Raw genomic sequence first — 22,440 nt, forward strand, 5'->3', positions numbered from 1 at the left:
CAGAATCGAGTGAATTTTCAGAAGAGAGGCTGAGTAGAATTTAGGATTCAGGGCTTCAGTGCCCTCCCTAACTCTTTGCTTCTAGCTACAATGGACTCTAAAAAATTGTTCCTGTATTGTGATTGGTCATCTTTGTCTGCTTGCTTCCTCCAGATTGGAGGATGGAACATCACTGGGGCCTGGAATCAAACCAACTTCATGCAAGTCTTGAAATTAGTGTCGGGGACATACCGGGCTTCTCCATTTTTTACTGTTTTTGTGGGCACCGATTCCAAAAGCTCTAACAGCAACATCATCCAGGTAATCCTAATCCCCAATAGGGTTGTTGTGCAAATGAGCACGGATCTGAAGGGAGACAATTCCCACCACCAACATGAACCTGACCTCATCAGATTTCGTGTTTCATGGAGTGGGGTGGGTAAGAAAACACAAGTTTGCCAGCTATCCTTAGGCAAACATAAACTATTGTCCAGTCTTGGTAAGGTGGAGCTCACAGGGAGGTAAGGATGAAGCAGGACAATGAGGAGAGGGCAGAGATCCCTAAGCAGGCAAAATATAGTTCCAAATCAGAAGCCTAAGGCTCGTCACATGGGTCTTTCAGGACCCTGGACAGATCACTGGGAGAAGCTGACAGACTGCAGAATTTCCTCCCGAAGGAAATCCGCCTGGCCCCTTCATTGATGGCCTTCCTTTGCCTGGCCAAGATGTTTTTATTCTGCCAAGCTCTTAACCATTTAGAACCATTTTATATTTTGTAATGCTGCTGCTTGGGGCTGGTTTCGTTGCGTCTCCTTGCTGCTGTCATGTTTTTGTATTGTTGTAGGTAGATGTATAATTTAATATGCCTTTAGTGTGTTGCTATTTATTGCATTAGCTGCCTTGGACACACTTCTGTTGGCAAGGCAAGATAGAAACGCTTACAATAAATAAAGTGGATGTTTCCGATGAGAGCTCAGACTCAATAGAACCCTTTCACGTTCACTGGGCTTTGCTGTCCCCCTTTCTGAGGAGTGCAGAGCTTTGAACAGGGCGGAGCTGTAAGAGGGCACGTCGGTCCTAAGAACCTATGTTGCCCTGCCTCTGGGGCCGCCTCGCCCATTGCTAGAGCTGCCTTAGGAACATAGGAAAGTTGGAAGTTGCCTTCTACCGAGTCAGAACATTGGTCCATCTAGCTCAGTATTCCCTACACAGACTGGCAGCGGCTTCTACAAGGTTGCAGGCAGGAGTCTCTCTCAGCCCTATCTTGGAGATGCTGCCAGGGAGGGAACTTGGGACCTTCTGCATGCAAGCAGGCTGGTGCTCTTCCCAGAGTAGCCCCATCCTTGAGGGAAATATCTTTCAGTGCTCACACATGCAAACCATGGTGGACCAGGAGAGCTGGTCTTGTGGTAGCAAGCATGACTTGTCCCCTTATCTAAGCAGGGTCCACCCTGGTTGCATTTGAATGGGAGACTAGAAGTGTGAGCACCGTAAGATATTCCCCTTAGGGAATGGAGCCGCTCTGGGAAGAGCATCTAAGCTCCAAGTTCCTTCCCTGGCAGTATCTCCAAGATAGGGCTGAGAGAGATTCCTGCCTGCAACCTTGGAGAAGCCGCTGCCAGTCTGTGAAGACAATACTGAGCTAGATAGACGAAGGGTCTGACTCAGTAGATGGCAGCTTCCTATGTCCCTATGACCCTGCAAAGCAAAGGGGGAGGGCTTCCCGACCCAGCAGCCTGCAGGGAGGCTGTCCTGCCCCTGTAGCCCAGCTGGCCTCTGAGCATGTGTGGCAACCTTTTGAGTGGCCAGCATGGCACTTGGCTGCTGTGCTGACCACTCAAATGGTTTCTGAGCATGTTCAGAAGCCAACTTGAGCGGCGGGGGCAGGGCACCTTCCCCACGGGCTGCTGGGTCAGGGATCCCACCCCTGCTACCGCATGGGGGAGGCAGCCCCTGAGAACATGGCCTCCCTACTCCACTGACTTTGAAGGAGCAGTGCTCTAGTCTGAAGTCTTGGGAGTTCTTCCCTTTCCCGTGATTCTTCACTGGGCACATTTGCCAGTGTTGGTATCCCAGGGGCGGCCCTTGCATGAGGCAAAGTGAGGCACTTTGTGAGGCACAAAGTGAGGCACTTGCCTCAGGCGGTAGATTACTGGGGCCCCAGTAGGACTGCAATGTGCCCTCTGCATCGCCTCAGGGCAGCTCTTCAGGGGCACAAGGAGAGAAGAGGCTGCTGGCAACCTTCCCTCCTCTCTGTCCCCCATGCCACTTTCAAAGCTTGTGAGGGTCAGTCTTCAAAGAGGGCAACCAAGATGATCAGGGGCCTAGAGCACCTTTCTTATGCGGCAAGGCTACAACACCTGGGGCTATTTAGTTTAGAAAAAAGATGACTGCGGGGAGACATGAGAGAGGTCTTTAAAATCATGCATGGTGTGGAGAAAGTGGAGAGCGAGAAGTTCTTCTCCCTCTCCCATCACACTAGAACCAGGGGTCATCCCATGAAATTGATTGCCGGGAAATCTAGGACCAGTAAACAGAAGTATTTTCTCACACAAGGCATAATCAGCTTGTGGAATTCTTTGCCACAAGATGTGGTGACAGCCAACACCCTGGATGGCTTTAAGAGGGGTTTGGAGGAGAGGAGAGTCATGGAGGAGAGTCATGGAGGAGAGGTCTCTCAAGGGCTACTAGTCAGAGGGCTACAGGCCATCTCCAGCCTCCAAGGCAGGATGCCTCCGAGTACCAGTTGCAGGGGAGTCACAGCAGGAGAGAGGGCATGCCCTCACCTCTTGCCTGTGGGCTTCCCAGAGGCATCTGGTGGGCCACTGTGTGAAACAGGAGGCTGGACTAGATGGGCCTTCTTGGGCCTGATCCAGCAGGGCTGTTCATATGTTCTTATGTAAAGGACCTAGCCCCTCCTAGGAGCACAAGGCAAGGCAGCCTTTGAGACCTCACTTCAGACACTGAATACTTTGGGCTGTTCCTGGTTGACAAGCGGGCTCAGTGGAGCAGGAGGCCCTCGGGGACAAAGATGCTCTTGCTTCAGTGGGATCTGGCTCAGGGACTGCACTCTCAGGGGGTCTCAGCACAGGGGCTTCAGGCTCCAGGGACTTCGGACTTTTTCTGATGTAGATGCGAGGAAGTGCCTTCCACTTCCTGGGCTCCTGCTTCTCCGGCTCTGATTGAGGAGTCAAAATACCCATTTGGTGCTTCTCGTATGGAGTCACCTGAACAGATGGGCAGCCATTGCTGGCTGAAATGCGAAGCTTCGAGCAGGTGGGCTGGAGACATCTGGGTGGTGATAGTTCCTCCGTTGTGTTGTCGGGGGCTAAAGGAGGCTGTAGGGGAAGATCAGGGCTGGATATCCTGGCAGCTGAACTCACTGGTTCCCTTTGGTGTGTGGCAGGTGGATCAATCAGGCCTTTTCTTGCCCTCGCGGGATTACTACTTGAACAAGACTTCCAATGAGAAGGTAAGGCATTGCACAGTGGGAGCAGACCATGCCACGCACCAGGATACACACCACATACACACACACTCTTTCTCTCTCTGTGAGCCAAATGAAGAGCTGTGTGTGCTAGGCACTAAAAATAATTAATGTTGTGTTCCTTGGTAAACTGAATTCTGTAACCTGTATCAATTTTGTAAGTCAAGTATATCTGCATACTTCTATTCTTCTGTTTTGCATAATTTATTTCTGGTGTTGCTAGTCATGGACATTGGAACTCCACCCCTGGCCATCTAGGTTCCAAGTTCCCTCCCTGGCAGCATCTCCAAGATAGGGCTGAGAGAGATTCCTGCCTGCAACCTTGGAGAAGCCACTGCCAGTCTGTGTAGCCCAATACTGAGCTAGAGGGACCAAGGACTGACTCAGTATATGGCAGCTTCCTATGTTCCTTTGGACAGCTATTATTATGTTAGGATATTAAGATAATCTCTTGGGGTCTGAGCCACCTTTCGGTTCAAGGCAGATGGAACTTTACTTGCTACCAAAAAGACATCAAACTGCATACCTGGCAGTCTTCTTCGGAGTGTGGGTGGGAAGTCAATATACGGAGCAACACAGCTGAGAAAGCCCTTTTCCTGGATAATGTGGCAATTATCTGCTTGCCTAACCTCCAACAGTGGAGGGACATGGAGAAGGACCTTTGATGAACAGTGGAGGGTTTGGGCAGGCTCACACACTAGAAGGCAGCCCTTCAGATATTCAGGTCCCAAGCCCTTGAGAGCTTTAAAGAGAATGACCAGCACTTTGAACTGTTCCCAGAAATAGACTCGCAGCTGGTAAAACTGCCTGAGCACTGGCATGATGTGTGTCCTGTAGCCCAGGGATTCTCAACGCTGGGTGCTCAGATGTTATTGGACTTCAACTCCCATAATCCCCAACCAGAGGCCACTGGGGCTGGGGATTATGGGAGTTGAAGTCCAATAACATCTGGGGACCCAACATTGAGAATCCCTGCTGTAGCAACCCAGCAGCTACATTTTGTACCAATCAGAATGTCCACAAAGTCTTCAGAGGAAGGCCCACGTACAAAACCTTACAGTAGTCCAGTCGAGGCTATGGCATGAATAACTGAGGCCAGGCTATCTCTGTCTAGTGGTCCTTGCAGATGCCGGTGAAATGCACAGATGACGAACTTGTGCACAGTTTGGAAGGGAGAGCTTACTCCACCTCCACACACTCTGATGCAAGAAGTCTTCTTTCCCAGCAGGATCTCACAGGCTGATTAGAATGGCCAACAGGGACCTTGCCCGATTTTCACAGCACCCCCTGCTGGCCAGTTCTTGCTTTCTGTGAATCGCTCACCCCTTTTCATTTGTGAGCCACCAAATGGTGCAGCGGGAAATGACTTGCCTAGCAAGCTTGAGGTTGCTGGTTTGAATCCCCGCTGGTATGTTTCTCAGACTATGGGAAAGACCTAAATCAGGCAGCAGCAATATAGGAAGATGCTGAAAGGCATCATCTCAGACTGTGTGGGAGATGGCAATGGTAAACCCCTCCTGTATTCTACGAAAGAAAAACCACAGGGCTCTGTGGGTGCCAGGAGTCAATACCGACTCGACGGCACATTTTAACTTAACCTTTCATTTGTACTTTTCTGCTGAATGGGGGTAAGGATTAGTTATTCACAGAAAGCAAGAGCTGGCCAGCAAGTGGAGCTGCGAAAATCACGCAGGGTCCCTGCTGGCCATCTTATCCCCTGCTAACTGGGCCAAGAGGCACCTTTTAATGTGGTGATTCTCTTTATTTAGCAGGGGGAGAATAACTGGCCCTATCCACCCCCAGCACAGTACCTCCAGTGACTGTTGCTGGTCTCTATCTTGAGTTTCTTTTTAGAATATGAGCCCTTTGGGGACAGGGAGCCATCTTATTTATTTGTTATTTTGCTGTGTAAACCACCCTGAGCCATTTTTGGAAGTGCAGTATAGAAATAATAATAATAATAATAATGGAAGGACCCTATGAGTGATCAGAGCTGGAGAACTAGCCTTGAGCAACAGAAGGTGGTTTTCACCATGAGGGCCATTTGGACCTCCATTGACAGTGCTGGATTAATTGCACCACCAGACTGCGCACCAGTGTGTAACCCCATCCAGCACAAGTGGGACACCACCTCCCTGATCGAGTGAACCACTTACCAGCGGGGTAGGGGGAATATCCCTCCCCAGAGAAGTTGACCTAGCGTCAATTCTATTTTGCTTTAAGCAACACATCAAACACATTCCTTTATGCATGCTTTTAATTGGACAGTGATTATGGTGTGTTATGCTGCTGCTGAATTTTTGTGCTATAAGGTTTTATTGGCATTTTGCGTGTTCTTATGTTGCTTTCTGCTGTTTTTATTATTGAGTCCCGTTGCTTGTATTTTGTGATTTGTTTTCATGAGAATATTCATTATTTTTAAAAAAATTGGAAGCTTTCATTTGAGTTTTTGTTAATTCAATTTGCAGGGTTGCAGGATGGAAATACTTTTGCAGGATGGAATACAATTTGCAGGATGGAAATACTTTTAATAAATACGTCCAAGCATATCTTCTCAGCCACAAGGGCGAGAAGAAATGTGCTTTTTAAAATTAAACTCCAAGATCCCCAGGAAGGAGGATTCTGCATCAAGTACAGAACTATAGCATATAACCCAGCCCTAGTTATGGTAAAGAGAGAGGAGATGATGGAGTGTGAAGGCCAGGAGAACAAATGCTTGACTCAGGACAGCTGGTCAGGACTCTGGCATGGTGAACAAATGCCCACTGGCCCCTTGGCCCATATAGGCTGTTTGATGATGGCTGACCCATGTGGTCTGTGCTGCCTGTTAGATGAGAGGCTGGCACTCAGTGGTAGATCACCACCAGGTTTAATCCCTGGTAGCATTTCCAGGTAGGACTGGGAAAGACCCTAGTCTTAAATCCTGAAGAGCCACGGCCAGGCAGTGCAGACAGAAGGCTGGTTTGCACAGTCCTAATTAGGGAAGGAGATGTATCCTAGCCAGGTTTGGGAGTAGGACCTGTTTGCCTACCCTCAGTTTTCCTATGTGAGTAAAAAGCAAGGTGGTGGGCGGGGGGTGGGGGGGAGTGATCATCTGCTTAGCAGCAGCTGAGCAGTTCCCCCCACCCTGGCTTCTCCAAGATAGGGCTGAGAGAGACTCCTGCCTGCAGCCTTGGAGAAGCCGCTGCCAGTCTGTGAAGACAATGCTGAGCTAGATGGACCAATGGTCTGACTCAGTATATTTATTTATTTGTTTGTTTGTTTGTTTGTTTGTTTTTAAATGTTTATACCGCCCTTCCAAAATGCTCATTAAAACAACACCATTAAAATCAATTAACAATTAAAACCGAAATTATAAAACAGCATAAAACAACAATAATTAACAATTCAAACATCATAAAACAACAATTAAATAGCCAGAACAATTGAAAAACAAGTTTTGAAAAGCTGAAAAAGCTTGGTTGAAGAGATGTGTTGTCAGAAGTTTTTTAAAAATTGCCAGAGACGGGGAGGCTCATATCTTAGTAGGGAGCACATTCCACAATCTCGGGGCAGCAGCCGAGAAGGCCCGTCTCTGTGTGGCCACCAAACGAGTTGGTGGCAACTGGAGATGGACCTCCTCAAGTGACCTCAATGGGCGGTGGGGCTCATAGTGAAGAAGGCACTCTCTTAAATACCCAGGACCTAAGCCATTTAGGGCTTTATAAGTTACTAGTGTTTTCTAGCCCGTTGTAATAACGGGCGCTAGTAGGGGAGAGTTTTGCTGCCTCCCGCTGCCGTCTCTGCCTTCCCCGTAGCCCCTGCCCCCGCCCTCGCCCTCGCCCAGCCGGACCCGCCACCTCGCCGGGCCCCCGCCGCCGTTTTCCCTGGCCTTCCACTGCTGGGCCCGCCGCCTTCTCCGGGTGAGTCCGCGGCTCTGGCTGGGCCCGCCGCCGCCTTCTCCGTTCGCCTGGCCTTCCCCGCCGCCTCTTCCGCTCGCTGTCCACTGCCTCCTGCAGGCTTCGCTTCTTTGGGGCGGCCACTCGCCTCGCCGGGCCGCCGCCGCCGCCTTCCCTGGCCTTCCCCTGCCGGGCCCGCCGCCTTCTCCGGGTGAGTCGGCGGCTCCGGCCGGGCCCGCCGCCGCCGCTGCCGCCTCCTCTGCTTGCCTGGCTTTCCCCCGCCGCCTCCTCCACTCGCCGTCCACCGCCGCCTGCAGGCTTCGTTTTTTCGGGGCGGCCGCTTCTGGCCGCCCAAGATGGCCACCGGGTGCCGGTGGTCGTGTCTCCCTTGCCCTGTTCTGCGCCTGCGCTTCGAGCAGGCGCAGAACAGGGCAGGGAGGCACGGACACACGCTTGGTGTCCGTCCACGGACCGACACCAAGCGTTTTATTAGAGAGGATAACTAGCACTTCATATTTTGCCCAGAAACCTATGCTCCTTTGAATCAGAGGGCTTTCTGCCCTACCTTGTTAAAGAGCTGGGTACACCCCATTGTTTCATGGGATGATGGGAGTTGTAGTCCAACAACACCTGGGGACCCCAGTTTCTGAACCCCTGCCATAAGAGAGCCAGCGTGGTCTAGTGGTTAGAGTGCTGGACTAGGACCAGGGAGACCCGGGTTCAATTCATTTCATTCATTCAGCCATGAGACTTGCTGGGTGACTCTGGGCCAGTCACTTCTCTCTCAGCCTAACCTACTTCACAGGGTTGTTGTGAAGAGAAACTTAAGTATGTAGTACACCGCTCTGGGCTCCTTGGAGGAAGAGCGGGATATAAAATGTAATAAATAAATAAATAAATAAATAAAATTAAATAAAGGCTTTGAAAGGGGCAGTCAAGCGGATGGGGGCTGGGGAGAGTGATGTTTGTTTTGGATCTCCTCGGATGTCAAAATGCCCTTGAGCCAGCCGGATGCTTTATGCTCCCTTGGCAGGTCCTGGCCGCCTACCTGGACTACATGGTGGAGCTGGGGATGCTGCTGGGTGGGGCCAAAGCCTCCACGGAGGAGCAGATGCAGGAGGTGCTGGAGGTGGAGATCCAGCTGGCCAACCTCACCGTGCCCCAAGACGAGCGGCGGGACGACGAGAAGATCTACCACAAGCTGAGCATCGCTGAGCTGCAGGTGGGTCCTGTCTGGATTAGAGGAGGGGAGGGGGAAGAGGTTGGGAGCAGAGTGGGGAAGGGCCGCGGGAAGAAGGGTCTCTCAGTTCACACTAGATTTGGATTTAACTGCTGCTGTGGTTAAGTTGGGTTCCAAGGAAATGGAAGCGATTTTGCTCAGAATCTTTGTTCTCTGTTGGGGCCGGTTGTCCGGGTTGGGCTAATTCCTCGCTCTGGAGGCAGGGCTGTGCCAAAATAGCAAGCTTTTTGAGACAGTTGGGGGAGAGCCCCCGCTGCCAGTTTCTCTGTCCTGCCCACTTCAGAGATACCTGCTACCTGATTCTCTCTTTGCAAAGTCCTCTGGACTCTCTTTTGTGACAGTGTTTGGCAGCGCTCTCTATAGCAAGGATTCCCAGATGTTGTTGACTACAACCCCCATCATCCCCAGTCAAAGGCCATTGCAGCTGGGGATGATGGGAGTTGTAGTCAACAACATCTGGGGTCATTGGTGCTTGGGCTGTTCCACATGACCACAAAATGTGTGATTCCCCACAAGTTTCAAATGTCATCTTACTGCTAGTCCACATGTTCACATAGGCTTCCATGCTTCTTCCCAGAATCATCTTATCATGTGGCCACAGGCAGAGCAGGAGTGTCGCATAATTTTCACAGCACCACCTTCTGGCCTGTTTTTGCAATCTGAGGAGAACAACCCATTGCTGTTACAGTTATTGGGGAAAGGGAAAGGCTCATCTCAGAATGCTAGAGCTGGCCAGCAGATGGCACTGCAAAAATTGTGTGACAACTCTGTTTGGCACGTGATCAGCAGATAAGAGTACACAGGGAAGGAATACAGAAGCCTATGAACTGTGAATAAGAAGGCTTTTGGAGCTTGCGGGGCCGGGGAATCCCACTTTTTATTGTCATCTAGAAGAGCCCCTCAGGTCTTTTCAATCCCCAAAGGAGAACAACTATACATCATTCCTTGTCACTTCTTTGACTTTTTTCTTGTCACTTCTTTGAAGCTCTTTGGCAGACGTATCTAAATTCGCATTTGGTTTGGACCTAGCTCCTAGCAGGTGTTGCTCAGTTGTTTCTTAATCTGATCAGAGGGAGACTTCCTCTTAGGGTCTGGGGAGATTTAGGAGAGACACATCCACCCAGGGGAGGTCCAGTCACCACAGGAAGGGGTGCCCTAGAGACAGAAGGACATCTTAGGAGCACTACTACTATGATCTATATTGTAATTCAGTGGGAGGTTTTGTGGAGATAGTAATGAGCCTTCTGATTGGCTGGGGTGCTCTGTTGTCACAGAGGCAAAGTCAGCAGGATTCAGGCAAGGAGCGGCAAAAGAAGCTGCCAGCTGGGGGGAAAGGAGGGAGGGGCCTAAGTAGATTGTAGGCTACAGAGAGGGAGGGCCAAATGTTGTTAACCGCCCAGAGACGAAAGTTTGGGACGGTGTACAAATTTGACAGACAGACAAACAAACAAACAAAATAGGGTGTGGCATAGACCTGAAGTTCCCAAGCTAGAGTCCCCCATTCCAGCTGTTGTTGGACTACTTCTCCCATCATCCACAGCCACAATGGCCAATAGTCATGGCCAGTTGTAGTCCAAACAACTGGAAGGCTGAATTTGTGCAGCCCTGAGTAGTTGAATAAAAATGGAAGGGGATTGGAGCAAGAGCTGGCAGGGCTGGACAAATCAGCTGTGAGGGTGGGATAAGGCAGAATCAAGAGGCGGCAGAGACATAGGCACGGCAAGGCAACGTGAGAGGAGGAGGAAAGAAGAGGAGGAGGAGGAGGAAACCAATGGGCCTTGCAGCAGGTAACGTCTCACGAGAGTGGCTTTCTCCTGCCTGAGATGCTGATCCCTCCCCTAGCCACACTGTAACTCCAGCACTGCCTGAGAGCTGCACATCCAGTGCCGACTCCCTAATCCATCCTGTCCCACCTGGCAGTTACACCTCTTCATGTCACCCCTCAACACCCCCCACCCCACTTTTTCAGGGGCCTAGCATCTATGACAGGGCTGCCCAACTTTGGCCCTCCTGCAGATGTCAGACTACAATTCCCATCATCCTGGGGTACTGGCCACCATGGCTGGGGATAGTGGGAGTTGTAGTCAAACAACAGCTGGAGGGCCAGAGCTGTGCGCCCTGCTCTACAGCCTCAGAAGAGAGTCGCTTCCACTCTGGGTCCATCTTTCACCTGTGCTGTCCACATGGTGGCGCTCTGGGTTGGTGGGTGGCGATTTGTTCACAGCCCTCCTCCTCCTCCTCTTCTTCCCCTCTCCTCCTCTTCTCTCCGTAAGTGTCTGCCTGGTGACCAGAGCTGGGTGCTGCTCTCCTGATGTTCCTTTGATGCGTTAGATGAGAGCAGCATTGGAAGTGCGGCGCTTGCTTGACCGTCAAGTAGGAGAGTTTTTCCTCTGGCCTCATCCTGAAGCTGGGAATGGAATTTGGGTAGGGCAGCTTGATGGGCGAGCCAGCTCCCTGCCTCTGGTCTTCCTTGTATCTAGCACACTATCCTGAACTCAGGCAGGAGGCTTCTCCCACCCTAAGAAGAATGGTGAGAGCAGTGCTCTTGGGTCAGCAGCAGGGCTGGGAAAGTCCTCTCCAGGGCTCTCCAAAGAGCACCTGCCCATTAATGGAGGCAGTCTTGCTGCGGGCTTAATTCCATCGGCGTTCTTGATACGTCAAGCACTGGAAGGGGTCCACTCCAAGCAGCTTACAAGCGATCTTTGAACAGAGGCAACCAAGAGGCCAGAAGCTGGGCGGGGGCGTGTGAATGCATGGCCATTATATGTCCTTAGGGGGGCCTTGCTTCCGTTGGGGATAAGGACGAAGGGGATACCCCAGGGGTTCTCAAAGGCCAGGGTGGTCCCAAGAGCCCCTGGGCTAAGCCAAAGGGCTTCACAGAAACGTGGGGTTTGAGTCGGGATTTAGAAGAGACAGCTGAGGCCCCACAACTCTGGGAGGGAATTCCAGGCATGAAGGCAGATGTAACATAGGCACTTAGGAAGCTGCCGTATACTGAGCCAGACCCTTGGTCTATCCAGCTCAGTATTGTCTTCACAGACTGGCAGCGTCTTCTCCAAGGTTGCAGGCAGGAATCTCTCTCAGCCCAAATCCTTGTGTGTAAATCTTTGTAGATATATGATGTACAAACAACCACTTTGTATATAATTGTGCTTTGGCAATGTACTGTATGCTTTGGTAGTGTGTTGGTTCAATAAAAAAATCTTGTCTTGTCTTGGAGATGCTGCCAGAGAGGGAACTTGGAACCTAGATGCTCTTCCCAGAGTGGCTCCATCCCCTGAGGGGAATCTCTTGCAGTGCTCACACTTCTAGTCTCCCATTCATATGCAACCAGGGCAGACCCTGCTTAGCTAAGGGGACAAGTCCTGCTTGCTTGCACAAGGCCAGCCCTTTGTTCTAGCTCCCCCTCGCCAGCCCCCTCCTCCCTCTCCAGTCCTCTCTGCATCACCCTGCCCTCACACTCCCCCCCCCATCCTGCTTCTTGAGCCAGCTCAGCTGGGAACCTGTTTGGGTTTGTTGCATAAGCCACACAGGCAGCAACCAGCTCCCCCCACCCCCACTTCCCCTCATTAGGATTCCATCCACATTGCCATTCGGGCTGTTGCGAATGTCAGCAGCGCAGGAGCCTGGCTGAGCAGCATCCCAATCAGCCCAGAGCTGCAGCTGTGATGCCAAGGCCAGCCTCCAGCTCGTCATCGGGTGCAGCTCCGCTCACAAAGGCACCGGTGCCTGGGCAGCTCGTCCTCCTCCTCCTCCCTCCTCCGGCTCAACAACCGACTTGATTTCGGTCACCGACCAGAGGGGAAAAAATTCCAAAACCCATACATATCAATAATTCAGAGTACATAATATACAAAGTAACTGAATACCTAAAATGAGTATACAAATATAAAAACGCGGGGCAGGCAGGCGGAGGGGGTGCGGGAACCTGTCACAATTTATGACGATGTACTTCAGTAGATAATAATACTCAGCTGTTCAGTTAAATGCCAGATCCGTGCGGATTCTACTAGCTATGAGACAGAACTTAGCAACTGAATAAGAAGTTTTATCGTCGTGCTCCGAAAGAAGGTATTAGGTATAAAATTCATCAGAACAACCCCTCCGGCTCTGGGATCATTGCTTTCCAAGAGGGTCATGATGCAACAGCATGTCAGCATTGCACCTGCTTTGCACGCGGAAGGTCCCAGGTCCAACCCCTGGCAGCATCTCCAGATAGGCCTGGGAAAGACTCCTGCCAGCAACCTTGGAGAGCTGCTGCCAGTCAGTGTCATCATCAATACCAATGCCTAACGGGCTGACTTGGTATAAGGGAGCTCCCTGTATTCTTTCGGTTCAGCATGGGTCCCTTATTGCAGCAGAGGGGATTGACCTGGTGCGTCAACACACTTCTGGAAGGTTTTGGAGAGGTGGGGTGAATTAGTGGCTGGGAATCCCACCTTGGCGGCAAGCAAGCTCGAGGCCAGTTCCCATGAAGCTTTTTGTCCTCCGTTGCAAATGCCCGGACACAAAATGTGTGCTCCCTGGCATGTCCCAGTTCCTGAGCCACAACTGGTGGAAACATCCACGAGGCCTTTCTCCATTCAGGGGCAAAGCTATAATTGAGTAAATGCGGCGGTGGTGGGGGGATGTCCCTGGGCCGATAGGGCACAGCCCCCTCCCATTAGCTAAGCAACAGCTTGCTTGTCCTCCCACCACTCCAAAGAAGAAGTCTGGGGTGGGGGCAGGGGCCTATCCTCACTTTTTGCCCCAGGACCTCCTCCAACCCTGCTATGCCCCTGTCTCCGTGGTTGCACTTAGGCGGTGGTTTCCCCTGTGCCAGCGTTTCTTCCTTGTAAGGCCTGGTCCAGCGGGGTGGGGTGGGGGTCAGTGGCAGCCCCCATCAAACCTCAGTGTGGCTCTGTGACTAATTGTGTATTTGTGTACTTTGGCCGATTGTGTGCCTAATTGTGTACTTCGGCCGAATACTCTGCACAGGCCCCCTGGCACCATGCCGAGACAACCATTCTCAGTGGCTCACTTCCCAGCACTTTCCTCCTGGAACTCTTAGGAGAGGCCTTCGTCTCTCTTAAAGGGCCCTCCCAGCACTGAGAAAAATGCAGTACTGTGTGGAGGTCAGCACAGTGGGAAACGGCTCTCACACCGAAGGTTTTTTGCTAAAGTGGCCCCCACTTGGAAAATAGTGAAGATCACTGCCTTACCACAAGAGATATCCCTGTTTCTTATTGACTACAGTTCAGAGACCAGTTGGACATTTTCCTGATTCACAAGGCATTGGGTCAGACCTCTGAATATTTTGTCAGGCACCCACAGTAGTTTGGCCTTTTAGCTCTTCTGCTTCTATGAGTTGGTTTTTAGAATGTTGCTCTTTTTAAAAAAATTATTGCTGTGAGATACTTTGGGTCTTCTTCCTCCCCCCCCCCGCTTCCCCCAAAAATGTAAAGGTGGGATGCAATCATGTTTATAAGTAAACAAACATGAACTGTACTTGCATATACTTGTTGTCCCATTCCTTCTCAGCACATGTGCGTATAGGGGACCTGTGACTGCACATGCATGTTTTACCGTATTTACCTATATAGAAGGCAACTCTGAATTTAAGATGACCCCTTATGTATTAGAGGTTAAATATAGATTATACCTGTATTTACTTGAAAGGAACAGGACTCTGAATTTAAGACAATCTCCTGATTTGTAATATCAAAAGAACTTGGGGGGAAAACTAGTCAGATTCAGGCAAAAACAGTAAGGAGGAATGGATGCAATGATATTGGGAGGCATTGTTCACATTTTATGCGCCATGCCATTGATGAATCGTGTGCTCCAGCATTCACCTCTGAAAACAAAAAGACTTGCAGGATCCGGCCCCAGCACCACTCACAAAATATACTCCCCCTGCCTGTCCCGACTTCTTTGCCCTCACGCCCCTGCCCCATGGCCCAGCTCCACATCCTGCTTTTCTGCTATCCATTGTGCTTTCTCTCTCTCTCTCATCACCTTCACCCTGATCTCCGATCTCCCAGCAAAATGGCAACACCAACTTCCTCCATCACTCACTGGTTGCCAAGCAACTCATCACCAAGGCAACTAGGAGACAAGTGAAATCTTCTCTTTCAAATGATGCTTCAGGCTGGAGAGTCCAAGCTTAGCCTGGGCTGGTCCTGGATTTGGTCTCTAGGAAGGAGGAGTCAGAAGCAGATGAATGGCCCCCTCTCCATGGGATGGGACTTCTGTGTTAGAATGTCAGCTTTTCAGAAGATTGTTGACTGGGGAAGGGAACTGGCGAAAGTTAGTGCTGCTACTGCTCCCAGAGCTTAGCTCCAGAGACAATCTTCTGTAGCAGGGCTAACTGCTGGGATATATAAAACAGGGTCAGGTTGGTTCCAAAATGCTGCTCTGATGGTGGCGGCTGGGGATGTTGGAAGTTGCAATGGTGGCAGGATTATTCTCAGCCAGGAGGGTTAACGTCACTTCTAGAGGTGAAGGGATGTAGAGGGTTTCGTGTGCAAATGGATTCTCTGCATACCTGCTCTTGCGTCAGCTAGGCACAGACCAAGACTCACAGACACAGACTTCTCTCTCCATCCAAACAGACATGTAACTCAGCTAAGCTTTTTTTTAGCCTAGTATTTTCCTTAAGGAAAGTAAGCTTATGAGATCACCCGGCATTCTGTGTGTTTGTGTGTGTGTGTTCATGTGTATGTCCCCCCGCCTTCAACTTCGCAATGCCTGGACCAGTATGAACCAAATTGGGTACAGTTGTAGGGACACATAGGGACACCTCAATGGTGTAGTTTGTGATGATGCCATCCGCCCCAATTCAAGATGGCGGACACATAAACGTTTGAGGTGCAGGTGGGCTAACTTGTGGACCGTTTAACCAATTTGAACCAAAATTGGTACAGTTATAGTGAATGACACAAAGGGACACCTCAACGGCATAGTTTATGATGACGTCATCCACCACAATTCAAGATGGCGGATGTGTGAGCTTTTAATGGGCTAACTTGTGAGGATTGTAATTTTCAGTTAGGACTGTAGTAAAAGGAAAATAGGCTGGTGAGTTCTTACCAGAACAACTTATCTTACTTTTAAGTAAAGGTTCTTATGAACTATGGTTTTGAGTGGTTTGTTCAGAACCCAACACTGTCAACAAGGGGCACCTTGCCACCTTGCAGGTGCCCCAGCAATCAGCCGCTTGAGGCGACTGCTTCACCTTGCCTCATGAGAGGGCCACCACTGATATAAAGTAATAATAAAGCGAGCAGACCGGTGCAGAGTCAATTTCTCTCACCACCTAAATAGTAGCCAAATGCTTCCAGATCAGAGGCAGCGTTCCCTCTAACAAGGATTCCCCGATGTTGTTGACTACAACTCCCAGAATCCCCAGCTGCAATGGCTTTTGCTTGGGGATTGTGGGAGTTGTAGTCAACAACTTCTGGTCAGAGGGTGTGGCTGCCAGTCATCTGCCGTGAATTTTCTCTCTCACAAAAGCCAGTTAAGCTGTTCTTCTCTTCCCCAGACTCTTGCTCCTGCCATTGACTGGCTGGACTTCATGTCCTCCTTCCTCTTGCCACTAGAGCTCACCAGCTCCGAGCCCGTGGTGGTTTATGGCCGGGAATACTTGCAGCAGGTGTCCCAGCTCATCAACAACACCGACAAAAGGTACCAGACGGACGCAATGCAGCGGGGCTTTGCCGAGAGGCACTGCAGCCACAGCTGTGTGTATTCCGTGTTCTTCAGCCCTGGAATTGGTGGGGATCTCCGGTCCACTATTGCAGGGCTGTCCAGCACGAGACTTTCCAGCTGTGGTTGGACCACAACTCCCATCACCCTCCATGACAGTTTGTTGTTGCAGGGGGTGATGGGATTTGTAGGCCAACCACTAGGTTGGACTACAACTCCCAACAGGGCCATTGCAGTGGGGGATGCTGGGAGTTGTAGTCAACAACCAATAGGGCAGGTTGGCCACCTCTGCCCTATTGACGGTATTAATAAGCTGGGAATGCTGCTTGCTGAGAGATGAAGTCAGAAAAGCAGGCACGACTTCACATGGCCCTGCATGTTTAGTTTTTTGAGGGGGGATAGTAGCTGTGTGGGGGCGGGGGTGATCTAAACTGGAGCAGTAGCAGGGGGTTTAATTCTTTGCAGTCCCAATCTGGACCAGGACCACTGCATGGGTCCCGGAAGAATTCCAGTGCTATACAGCATTTGCTGTATACATTCTGTTTTTGTAAGTAAACAGTGTCTCAGTTACCTGAAATAATTGGATCTGTACTTCACCATTCTTATTTGAATGTGAAAAGGCTTCTGGTTCTCATGATGGCAGAGAAGAAGCCAGTGGCAGCACCGGGGGGGGGCGGGAATTGAGGGAGGGGCACAGAAGGGGAAAGGTGTATTTCCAGATGGACGAGCTGAGTTCCACATGTTAGATTGCTGGAACAGAAATGGGTGGGACAGGTCAGAGGCAACTACTTACCCCCACCCCCACCCCCGGCAAACACCCATGGACAAAACTGAATGTGAATGGGCAATTTCTAACCAACGCTCAGAAACCAAAGGTGGTCCAAGCAAACCTGCCAGTGGGCCGGGCTTTAGCCTGCTGGCTTGCTTAGACCACATGCCCAGAAGTGCCAGGCGAGGGGTTTCTCAGTGCTCTGCATAGCAGTCCGTCTTTATCCTGTGGCTGTGGTGTCTCTGCTGACTAGAGACCCACGGCTTGGTTCTGCTCCTGAGCGCTTTTGCACATTTTCTGTGTCCCTGGGAACAGCAAGCACTTGTGAGTTGTGCTTCCAGTCTTCACACTGCTGGTGCAAAATCCAAAAAGGGGATTGGCTTGGGAGAGAGGGCGGTGTGCCAGTGGATTTGGCATCTGGTGCTTATCCATCTCCCACATGCAAGTCCCTTGGCAAGCAAGAACTGCCATTGTTGTCTGCTTCTCTCTTCCTCCCTGTCCTCCTTGGCAAAAGGCTAACATGAGAGCGAACTCTTCTCACACCATGGGTGGCCATAACTTTTCAGATTTTGGGACACCACTCTTTTCAGCATGGTGTGTGTTCCCACCACTTTGAGGGCCATGAGTGTCCAGCTGAGTTAGAATCCAGGCACGGAGCTCTGTCTGCCCATCAAGGCCTGGCCCAAGGAAGCCTTTGGGAGGGTGTGTTGGCCCTGGGGCACTCGATGCTCCATTGGTGAGAGAGCGGCGGCCCCAACATGGTCCTGTTCTTTCTCTTCTAGCGTCTTGAACAATTATATGATTTGGAATCTGGTTCAGAAAACAGCCTCGAGCCTGGACCAGCGCTTTGAATCGGCCCAGGAGAAGCTTTTGGAGACCCTGTATGGAACCAAGAAGGTGAGCAGCCGGTCGCTGGGGGACAGGGTTGAGGGTCTCCTCCTAGGAGGATGAATTGGGTTGGCTGCGGCTGAAACAGTCCTTGGGCTTGCCGGCTTATGCTGTGCTCGGTCCTTGAGACCCTCCTTGTTGAGTAGTCTGAGAGCCAGAATTTGAGAGTAGTATCTGAGAGCCAGTATCTTGTTGGGTAATCTGAGTTGCCACCATCATTGCCTGGCCTGGACTCATCTGCCTACTTTGGGGGGTATTAGTTAGGAGTGGGTCTTCAGCAGTGTTCTCTGTAACAGGGATTCCCAGATGAGAGCTGATCTTGTGGTAACAAGCATGACTTGTCCCATAAGCTAAGCAGAGTCTGCCCTGGTTGCATTTGAATGGGAGACTAGAAGTGTGAGCACTGTAAGAGATTCCCCTCGGGATGGAGCCTCTCTGGGAAGAGCAGAAAGTCCCAGGTTCCCTCCCTGGCAGCATCTCCAAGATAGGGCTGAGTGAGATTCCTGCCTGCAACCTTGGAGAAGCCGCTGCCAGTCTGTGTAGACAGTACTGAGCTAGATAGACCAATGGTCTGACTCAGTATATGGCAGCTTCCTATGTTCCTATGTGGTGGAGTACAACTCCCATAATCCCAGCCAAAGGCCATAGTAGCTGAGGATGCTGGGAACTGCAGTCAATATCATCTGGGAATCCCTGTTACACTGGTCTCCAGGCAAGGGTTTTGTGCCATACTCAGTGGTAGAGAGCACCTGCTTTGCATGCAGAAGGTCTCCAGTTCAGTGCCTTTCATCTCCAGGTAGGGCTGGGAGATGCCCTGGAACCTGCCTGGAACCTTGGAGATCTCCACAAGTTAGATGGACCAAGGGTCTGACTCGGTATAAGCCAGCTTCCTATGTTCCCACCAGTGATGCTGCAAAACACAGAGGTTTCGTTAGCATACCCCCACCCCCAGCAAAGGAGGTCGCCCTGCATCTAATCTAGCTTAGGAGCTCCACTTCAGAACTTTGCTTCACACTGGGCCTCACTCTCTCTCTCTCCCCCCACAACTTTCTCTTTCCCTTTGGAGTCCTGCACCCCTCGCTGGCAAACCTGCATCTCCAACACTGACGACACTTTGGGCTTTGCCCTTGGGGCTTTGTTCGTGAAAGCCACCTTCGACCGGCACAGCAAGGAGATTGTGAGTAGCTTTTGCCTCTGCATTTCACCATGTCACAGACTACTTCCCTCATCCCAGAACCCCGTTCATCAATCCTGGCATAGTAGGAGTTCTCTGCCTCTATACGGTGGCTAGGGGTGTGCGAACAGGTTTGACGTTCAAGAAGTTTGACATCGAACCTGTTTGGTTCGAAGGTTCGGGGTCGATCCGAACCATTCTCTGTTCGGTCCGACCCTGAGCCGAACTCTGACTGTTCGGGGGGTTCGCAAACATTTTTTTAAATACAATTTTTAAAAAAACCTTATTCCCCTTGGGGGAATTCCTGGAGGCGGCAGGGGGGTCTGCAGAGGTTCTCCCTCCCCTGGCCAGCAATCTTTATGGCCCCCTCCTGCCAGTTTGGCCGCTTTTCGGCCTTCTCCTCTCAGCGCGGTGGCCATTTTGGAGGCTGCGTGCCTGCGCAATGGGCCTCTGCATGGCCCGGTCCAGCCAGTTCCATGCACATCCCTAACAGTGGCCTCTGTATGTTTTTGCGTCTCGGGAGAAAAGTAGCTGGGAGTGTGATTTTCAGAAGACAATGAATGGGAAGGGAAGGGTTAAATTGCTCCATTGCACCTGTTCTCTAACTGTAGGTGCTTTACACCTTACACTAAAAAAACCCTGACTAGGCGTGGGGGACAGAACACATTAATCAAATCCCAGGTCACAGAATCAGGATAAATGATGCCAAATAAGTGACTGTGCAAATGTTGCAAAAGTGAGCATGTTGTGGAATTTGAGGATGCAGAATCTGGGTCACCCTGGTGCAAAACATGGTGTTTTTCACCTTCTTTAGCACAAAGTATTATGGACAATGGAATGGTGGTGAGTGAGGGGGAAGGCATTGATGACCTTTCCCTGAATCCTCCATGTTCCTGCCTGCAGGCCGAGGATATGATCACGGAGATACGTGCCGCCTTTGAGGAATCGCTGGATCATCTTGACTGGATGGACGAGACGACAAGACAGGCTGCTAAAGAAAAGGTGCTCCCCGTATCTGTCTGCTTTGGCAGGGGTTTTCCAAGTGGGGCACCCAGATGTTGTTGCTGGGCTATGGGTCCCATTTCCCCCAGCCCCGATGGCCTTTGGCGGGTTACCTACCCTGAAAACTGTGGCACTGACGCCTGAACCAAAGAAAGGTTCCTGGCAGTAGAATCTACAGTACATAAGACCACATTTTGCCAATAGGGATGTGCATGTAACCAGCGGGGGGTGGGGGGAGTGGCTCGAAGGCAGGGGGGATACCTTTAAGGGTGGGGGAGAGTGTTCTTACCCCTCCCGCTGCGTTTCCCCTGCCTGAGCTACACTTTAAAAGGGTCCAGTGGGGCAGCAGCTTACCTCCATGCCGTCCCGTTGCCTCATCGGACCAGAAGTGACAGGAAGTAACCGACGCACATGCGCACGTTGGGCGCATGTGTCTGAGCAAGCATGATGTGTGTGCGCGCACACCTGACGTGCGCATGCGCGTCGGGTACTTCCTGTCACTTCTGTTCCCACGAGGCAACGGGCAGCAGGGAGGTATGCATAGGGTGGGGTAAGACCACCCTCCCCTGCCCTTAAAGGTCTCCCCCACCAGCCTTCGAAATGGCCAAAGCGCCGGTCGTTTGAACCTATTTGGAGGCCCATAAAAAGGCCTCCAAACAGGTTTGTGCAGATCCCTATTTGCCAAATTTTATCAAATGCTCTCCAGCTGTACAGTTCCTAGTTCTGTTCCTGGGCTTCCTTTCTGTTTTGCAAACTGCGAGGTCACTTTCTCTTCCTCTGCAGGCCGACTCCATTTACGACATGATCGGCTTCCCAGAGTTCATCCTTGACGACAAGGAGCTGGACGACGTCTATGATGGGGTATGAGCCTTGGGGCAGAGGTGGGGAGGGCTTGGACAGGGGTGGGCATCTGAATGCCCCCTAAGAGAGAAGGGAGGCAGCACTCTGTGCCAGTTACTGCTAGGCTTGGCATAACCCTGATACCAAGGTGGTGGAGGACTGCTTTGCCCTGGAGCATTTTATTCAGACACTGCACAATTAAATGTCCCTTTAAGGCAGGGGTTCCCAACCTCGGGCCTCTAGATGTTGTTGGACCACAACTCCCATCATCCCTTTGGACATTGTGGCTGGGGATGATGGGAGTTGTAGTCCAACAACACCTGGAGACCCACGGTGGGGAACCCTTGGTCTGCCTTGAGTGGCCGCTGCTCCCAAGCGGAGGTCTTTCCCAGTGCCTCTACCTGAGATCCTTCTCACTAGAGAGCCCTTGCCAGGGACGGAACCTGAGGCCTCCTGCATGCAAAATGCACGCTGTGCCAGTGAGCTCTGACTCCTCACTCAAAATGAGGCTGAAGAGCTCCGTATTTCACCCCTTGCTTCCTGCTCTTCTCCCTAGTATGAGGTCTCCGAAGACTCCTTCTTTCAGAACATGCTGAACTTCTACAATTTCTCCGCCAGGTTCATGGCAGAGCAGCTAAGGAAACCCCCCAACCGGGACCAGTAAGAATTCTCTCCATTTGTTAGTGGGGAGGGAATCACAGAGGGAGCAAAGGGTGCCCCAGGGAGGGACATCCGTGCTCAGATGACCAAGTGGGGACCGATTGTGTTCCAGAGGCATCGTCCAGAAAATATATCGTGGCGACGTGGGGGGGGGGGGGGGGGGGCGGGAGTTCAGCCAGGCATGTGGGCCCTTAACACAAAGTAGGAGTGCCAGCTCAAGGGATGGAGGATCAACATGTGACCTGGCTTGACCCGAGGTTTCGTTGAAGGGCAGATGGGAGGAGGCAAGCACAATGGGATGCTAGGCCTTCCAGGAGCTCCAAAGAACCTGTCCAAATGTGCAGAAATGTTGGGGGGGGGGTGTCTCTCTTCCTAGACTGTACCACTTCAGACTCGAAAGTAGGTGCCTGCTTATTGGAATGCTTTCCCATGCTATCTGTACACACATACATATTTTTATATCTATCTATCTCCACGAGAGAGCTTTTTCCATAAAGGGAGCATTCAAGCAGAGATCCCTCACTTGCAGTTGGAAAGTGGTACAAGCCAGGAAGAGCTAAGTCATTCGCTGTTTCTGTGATTTCATTCATTCGGCTCTAAACCCCATCCTTTGGGGTTTCCCAGCATGGGATGTCCTTTAATCCTTTTCCCTGGCACTTGTCACAGATTCAGGGTGCAGCCATCTGATTTCCCTGAAGTGAAGGGTGATGACACTGGGAGATCCTTTTCTTACACAATTTTCTTAAACAAATTTGGCAAAACCATTTTTATTTCTCTGTTGGCATAAGTTATCATTGAGCTTTGAGGGCAGGTCTCAAAAACAATGGTTCCTTCCCA

General features: G+C 51.1%; 1 protein-coding gene across 5 annotated transcripts in view; it reads left to right on the plus strand.

The window, feature by feature from the left end:
* ECE2 (endothelin converting enzyme 2) overlaps window positions 1-22,440 on the plus strand; it is a 67,369-nt gene that overhangs the window by 35,476 nt on the left and 9,453 nt on the right. For 4 of the 5 annotated variants that reach the window (XM_053305489.1, XM_053305485.1, XM_053305486.1 and 1 more), the window contains 9 exons: window positions 154-300; window positions 3,386-3,451; window positions 8,378-8,566; window positions 16,107-16,249; window positions 17,822-17,936; window positions 18,994-19,104; window positions 20,005-20,103; window positions 20,887-20,964; window positions 21,500-21,603. In XM_053305489.1, the coding sequence (XP_053161464.1) occupies window positions 154-300; window positions 3,386-3,451; window positions 8,378-8,566; window positions 16,107-16,249; window positions 17,822-17,936; window positions 18,994-19,104; window positions 20,005-20,103; window positions 20,887-20,964; window positions 21,500-21,603 (1,052 nt within the window). The remainder of the gene's footprint in view (window positions 1-153; window positions 301-3,385; window positions 3,452-8,377; window positions 8,567-16,106; window positions 16,250-17,821; window positions 17,937-18,993; window positions 19,105-20,004; window positions 20,104-20,886; window positions 20,965-21,499; window positions 21,604-22,440) is intronic. The other variant, XM_053305488.1, reaches the window with a different exon arrangement.

The sequence above is a fragment of the Hemicordylus capensis genome, chromosome 3, assembly GCF_027244095.1.
Source record: "Hemicordylus capensis ecotype Gifberg chromosome 3, rHemCap1.1.pri, whole genome shotgun sequence".
Lineage (NCBI taxonomy): Eukaryota > Metazoa > Chordata > Lepidosauria > Squamata > Cordylidae > Hemicordylus > Hemicordylus capensis.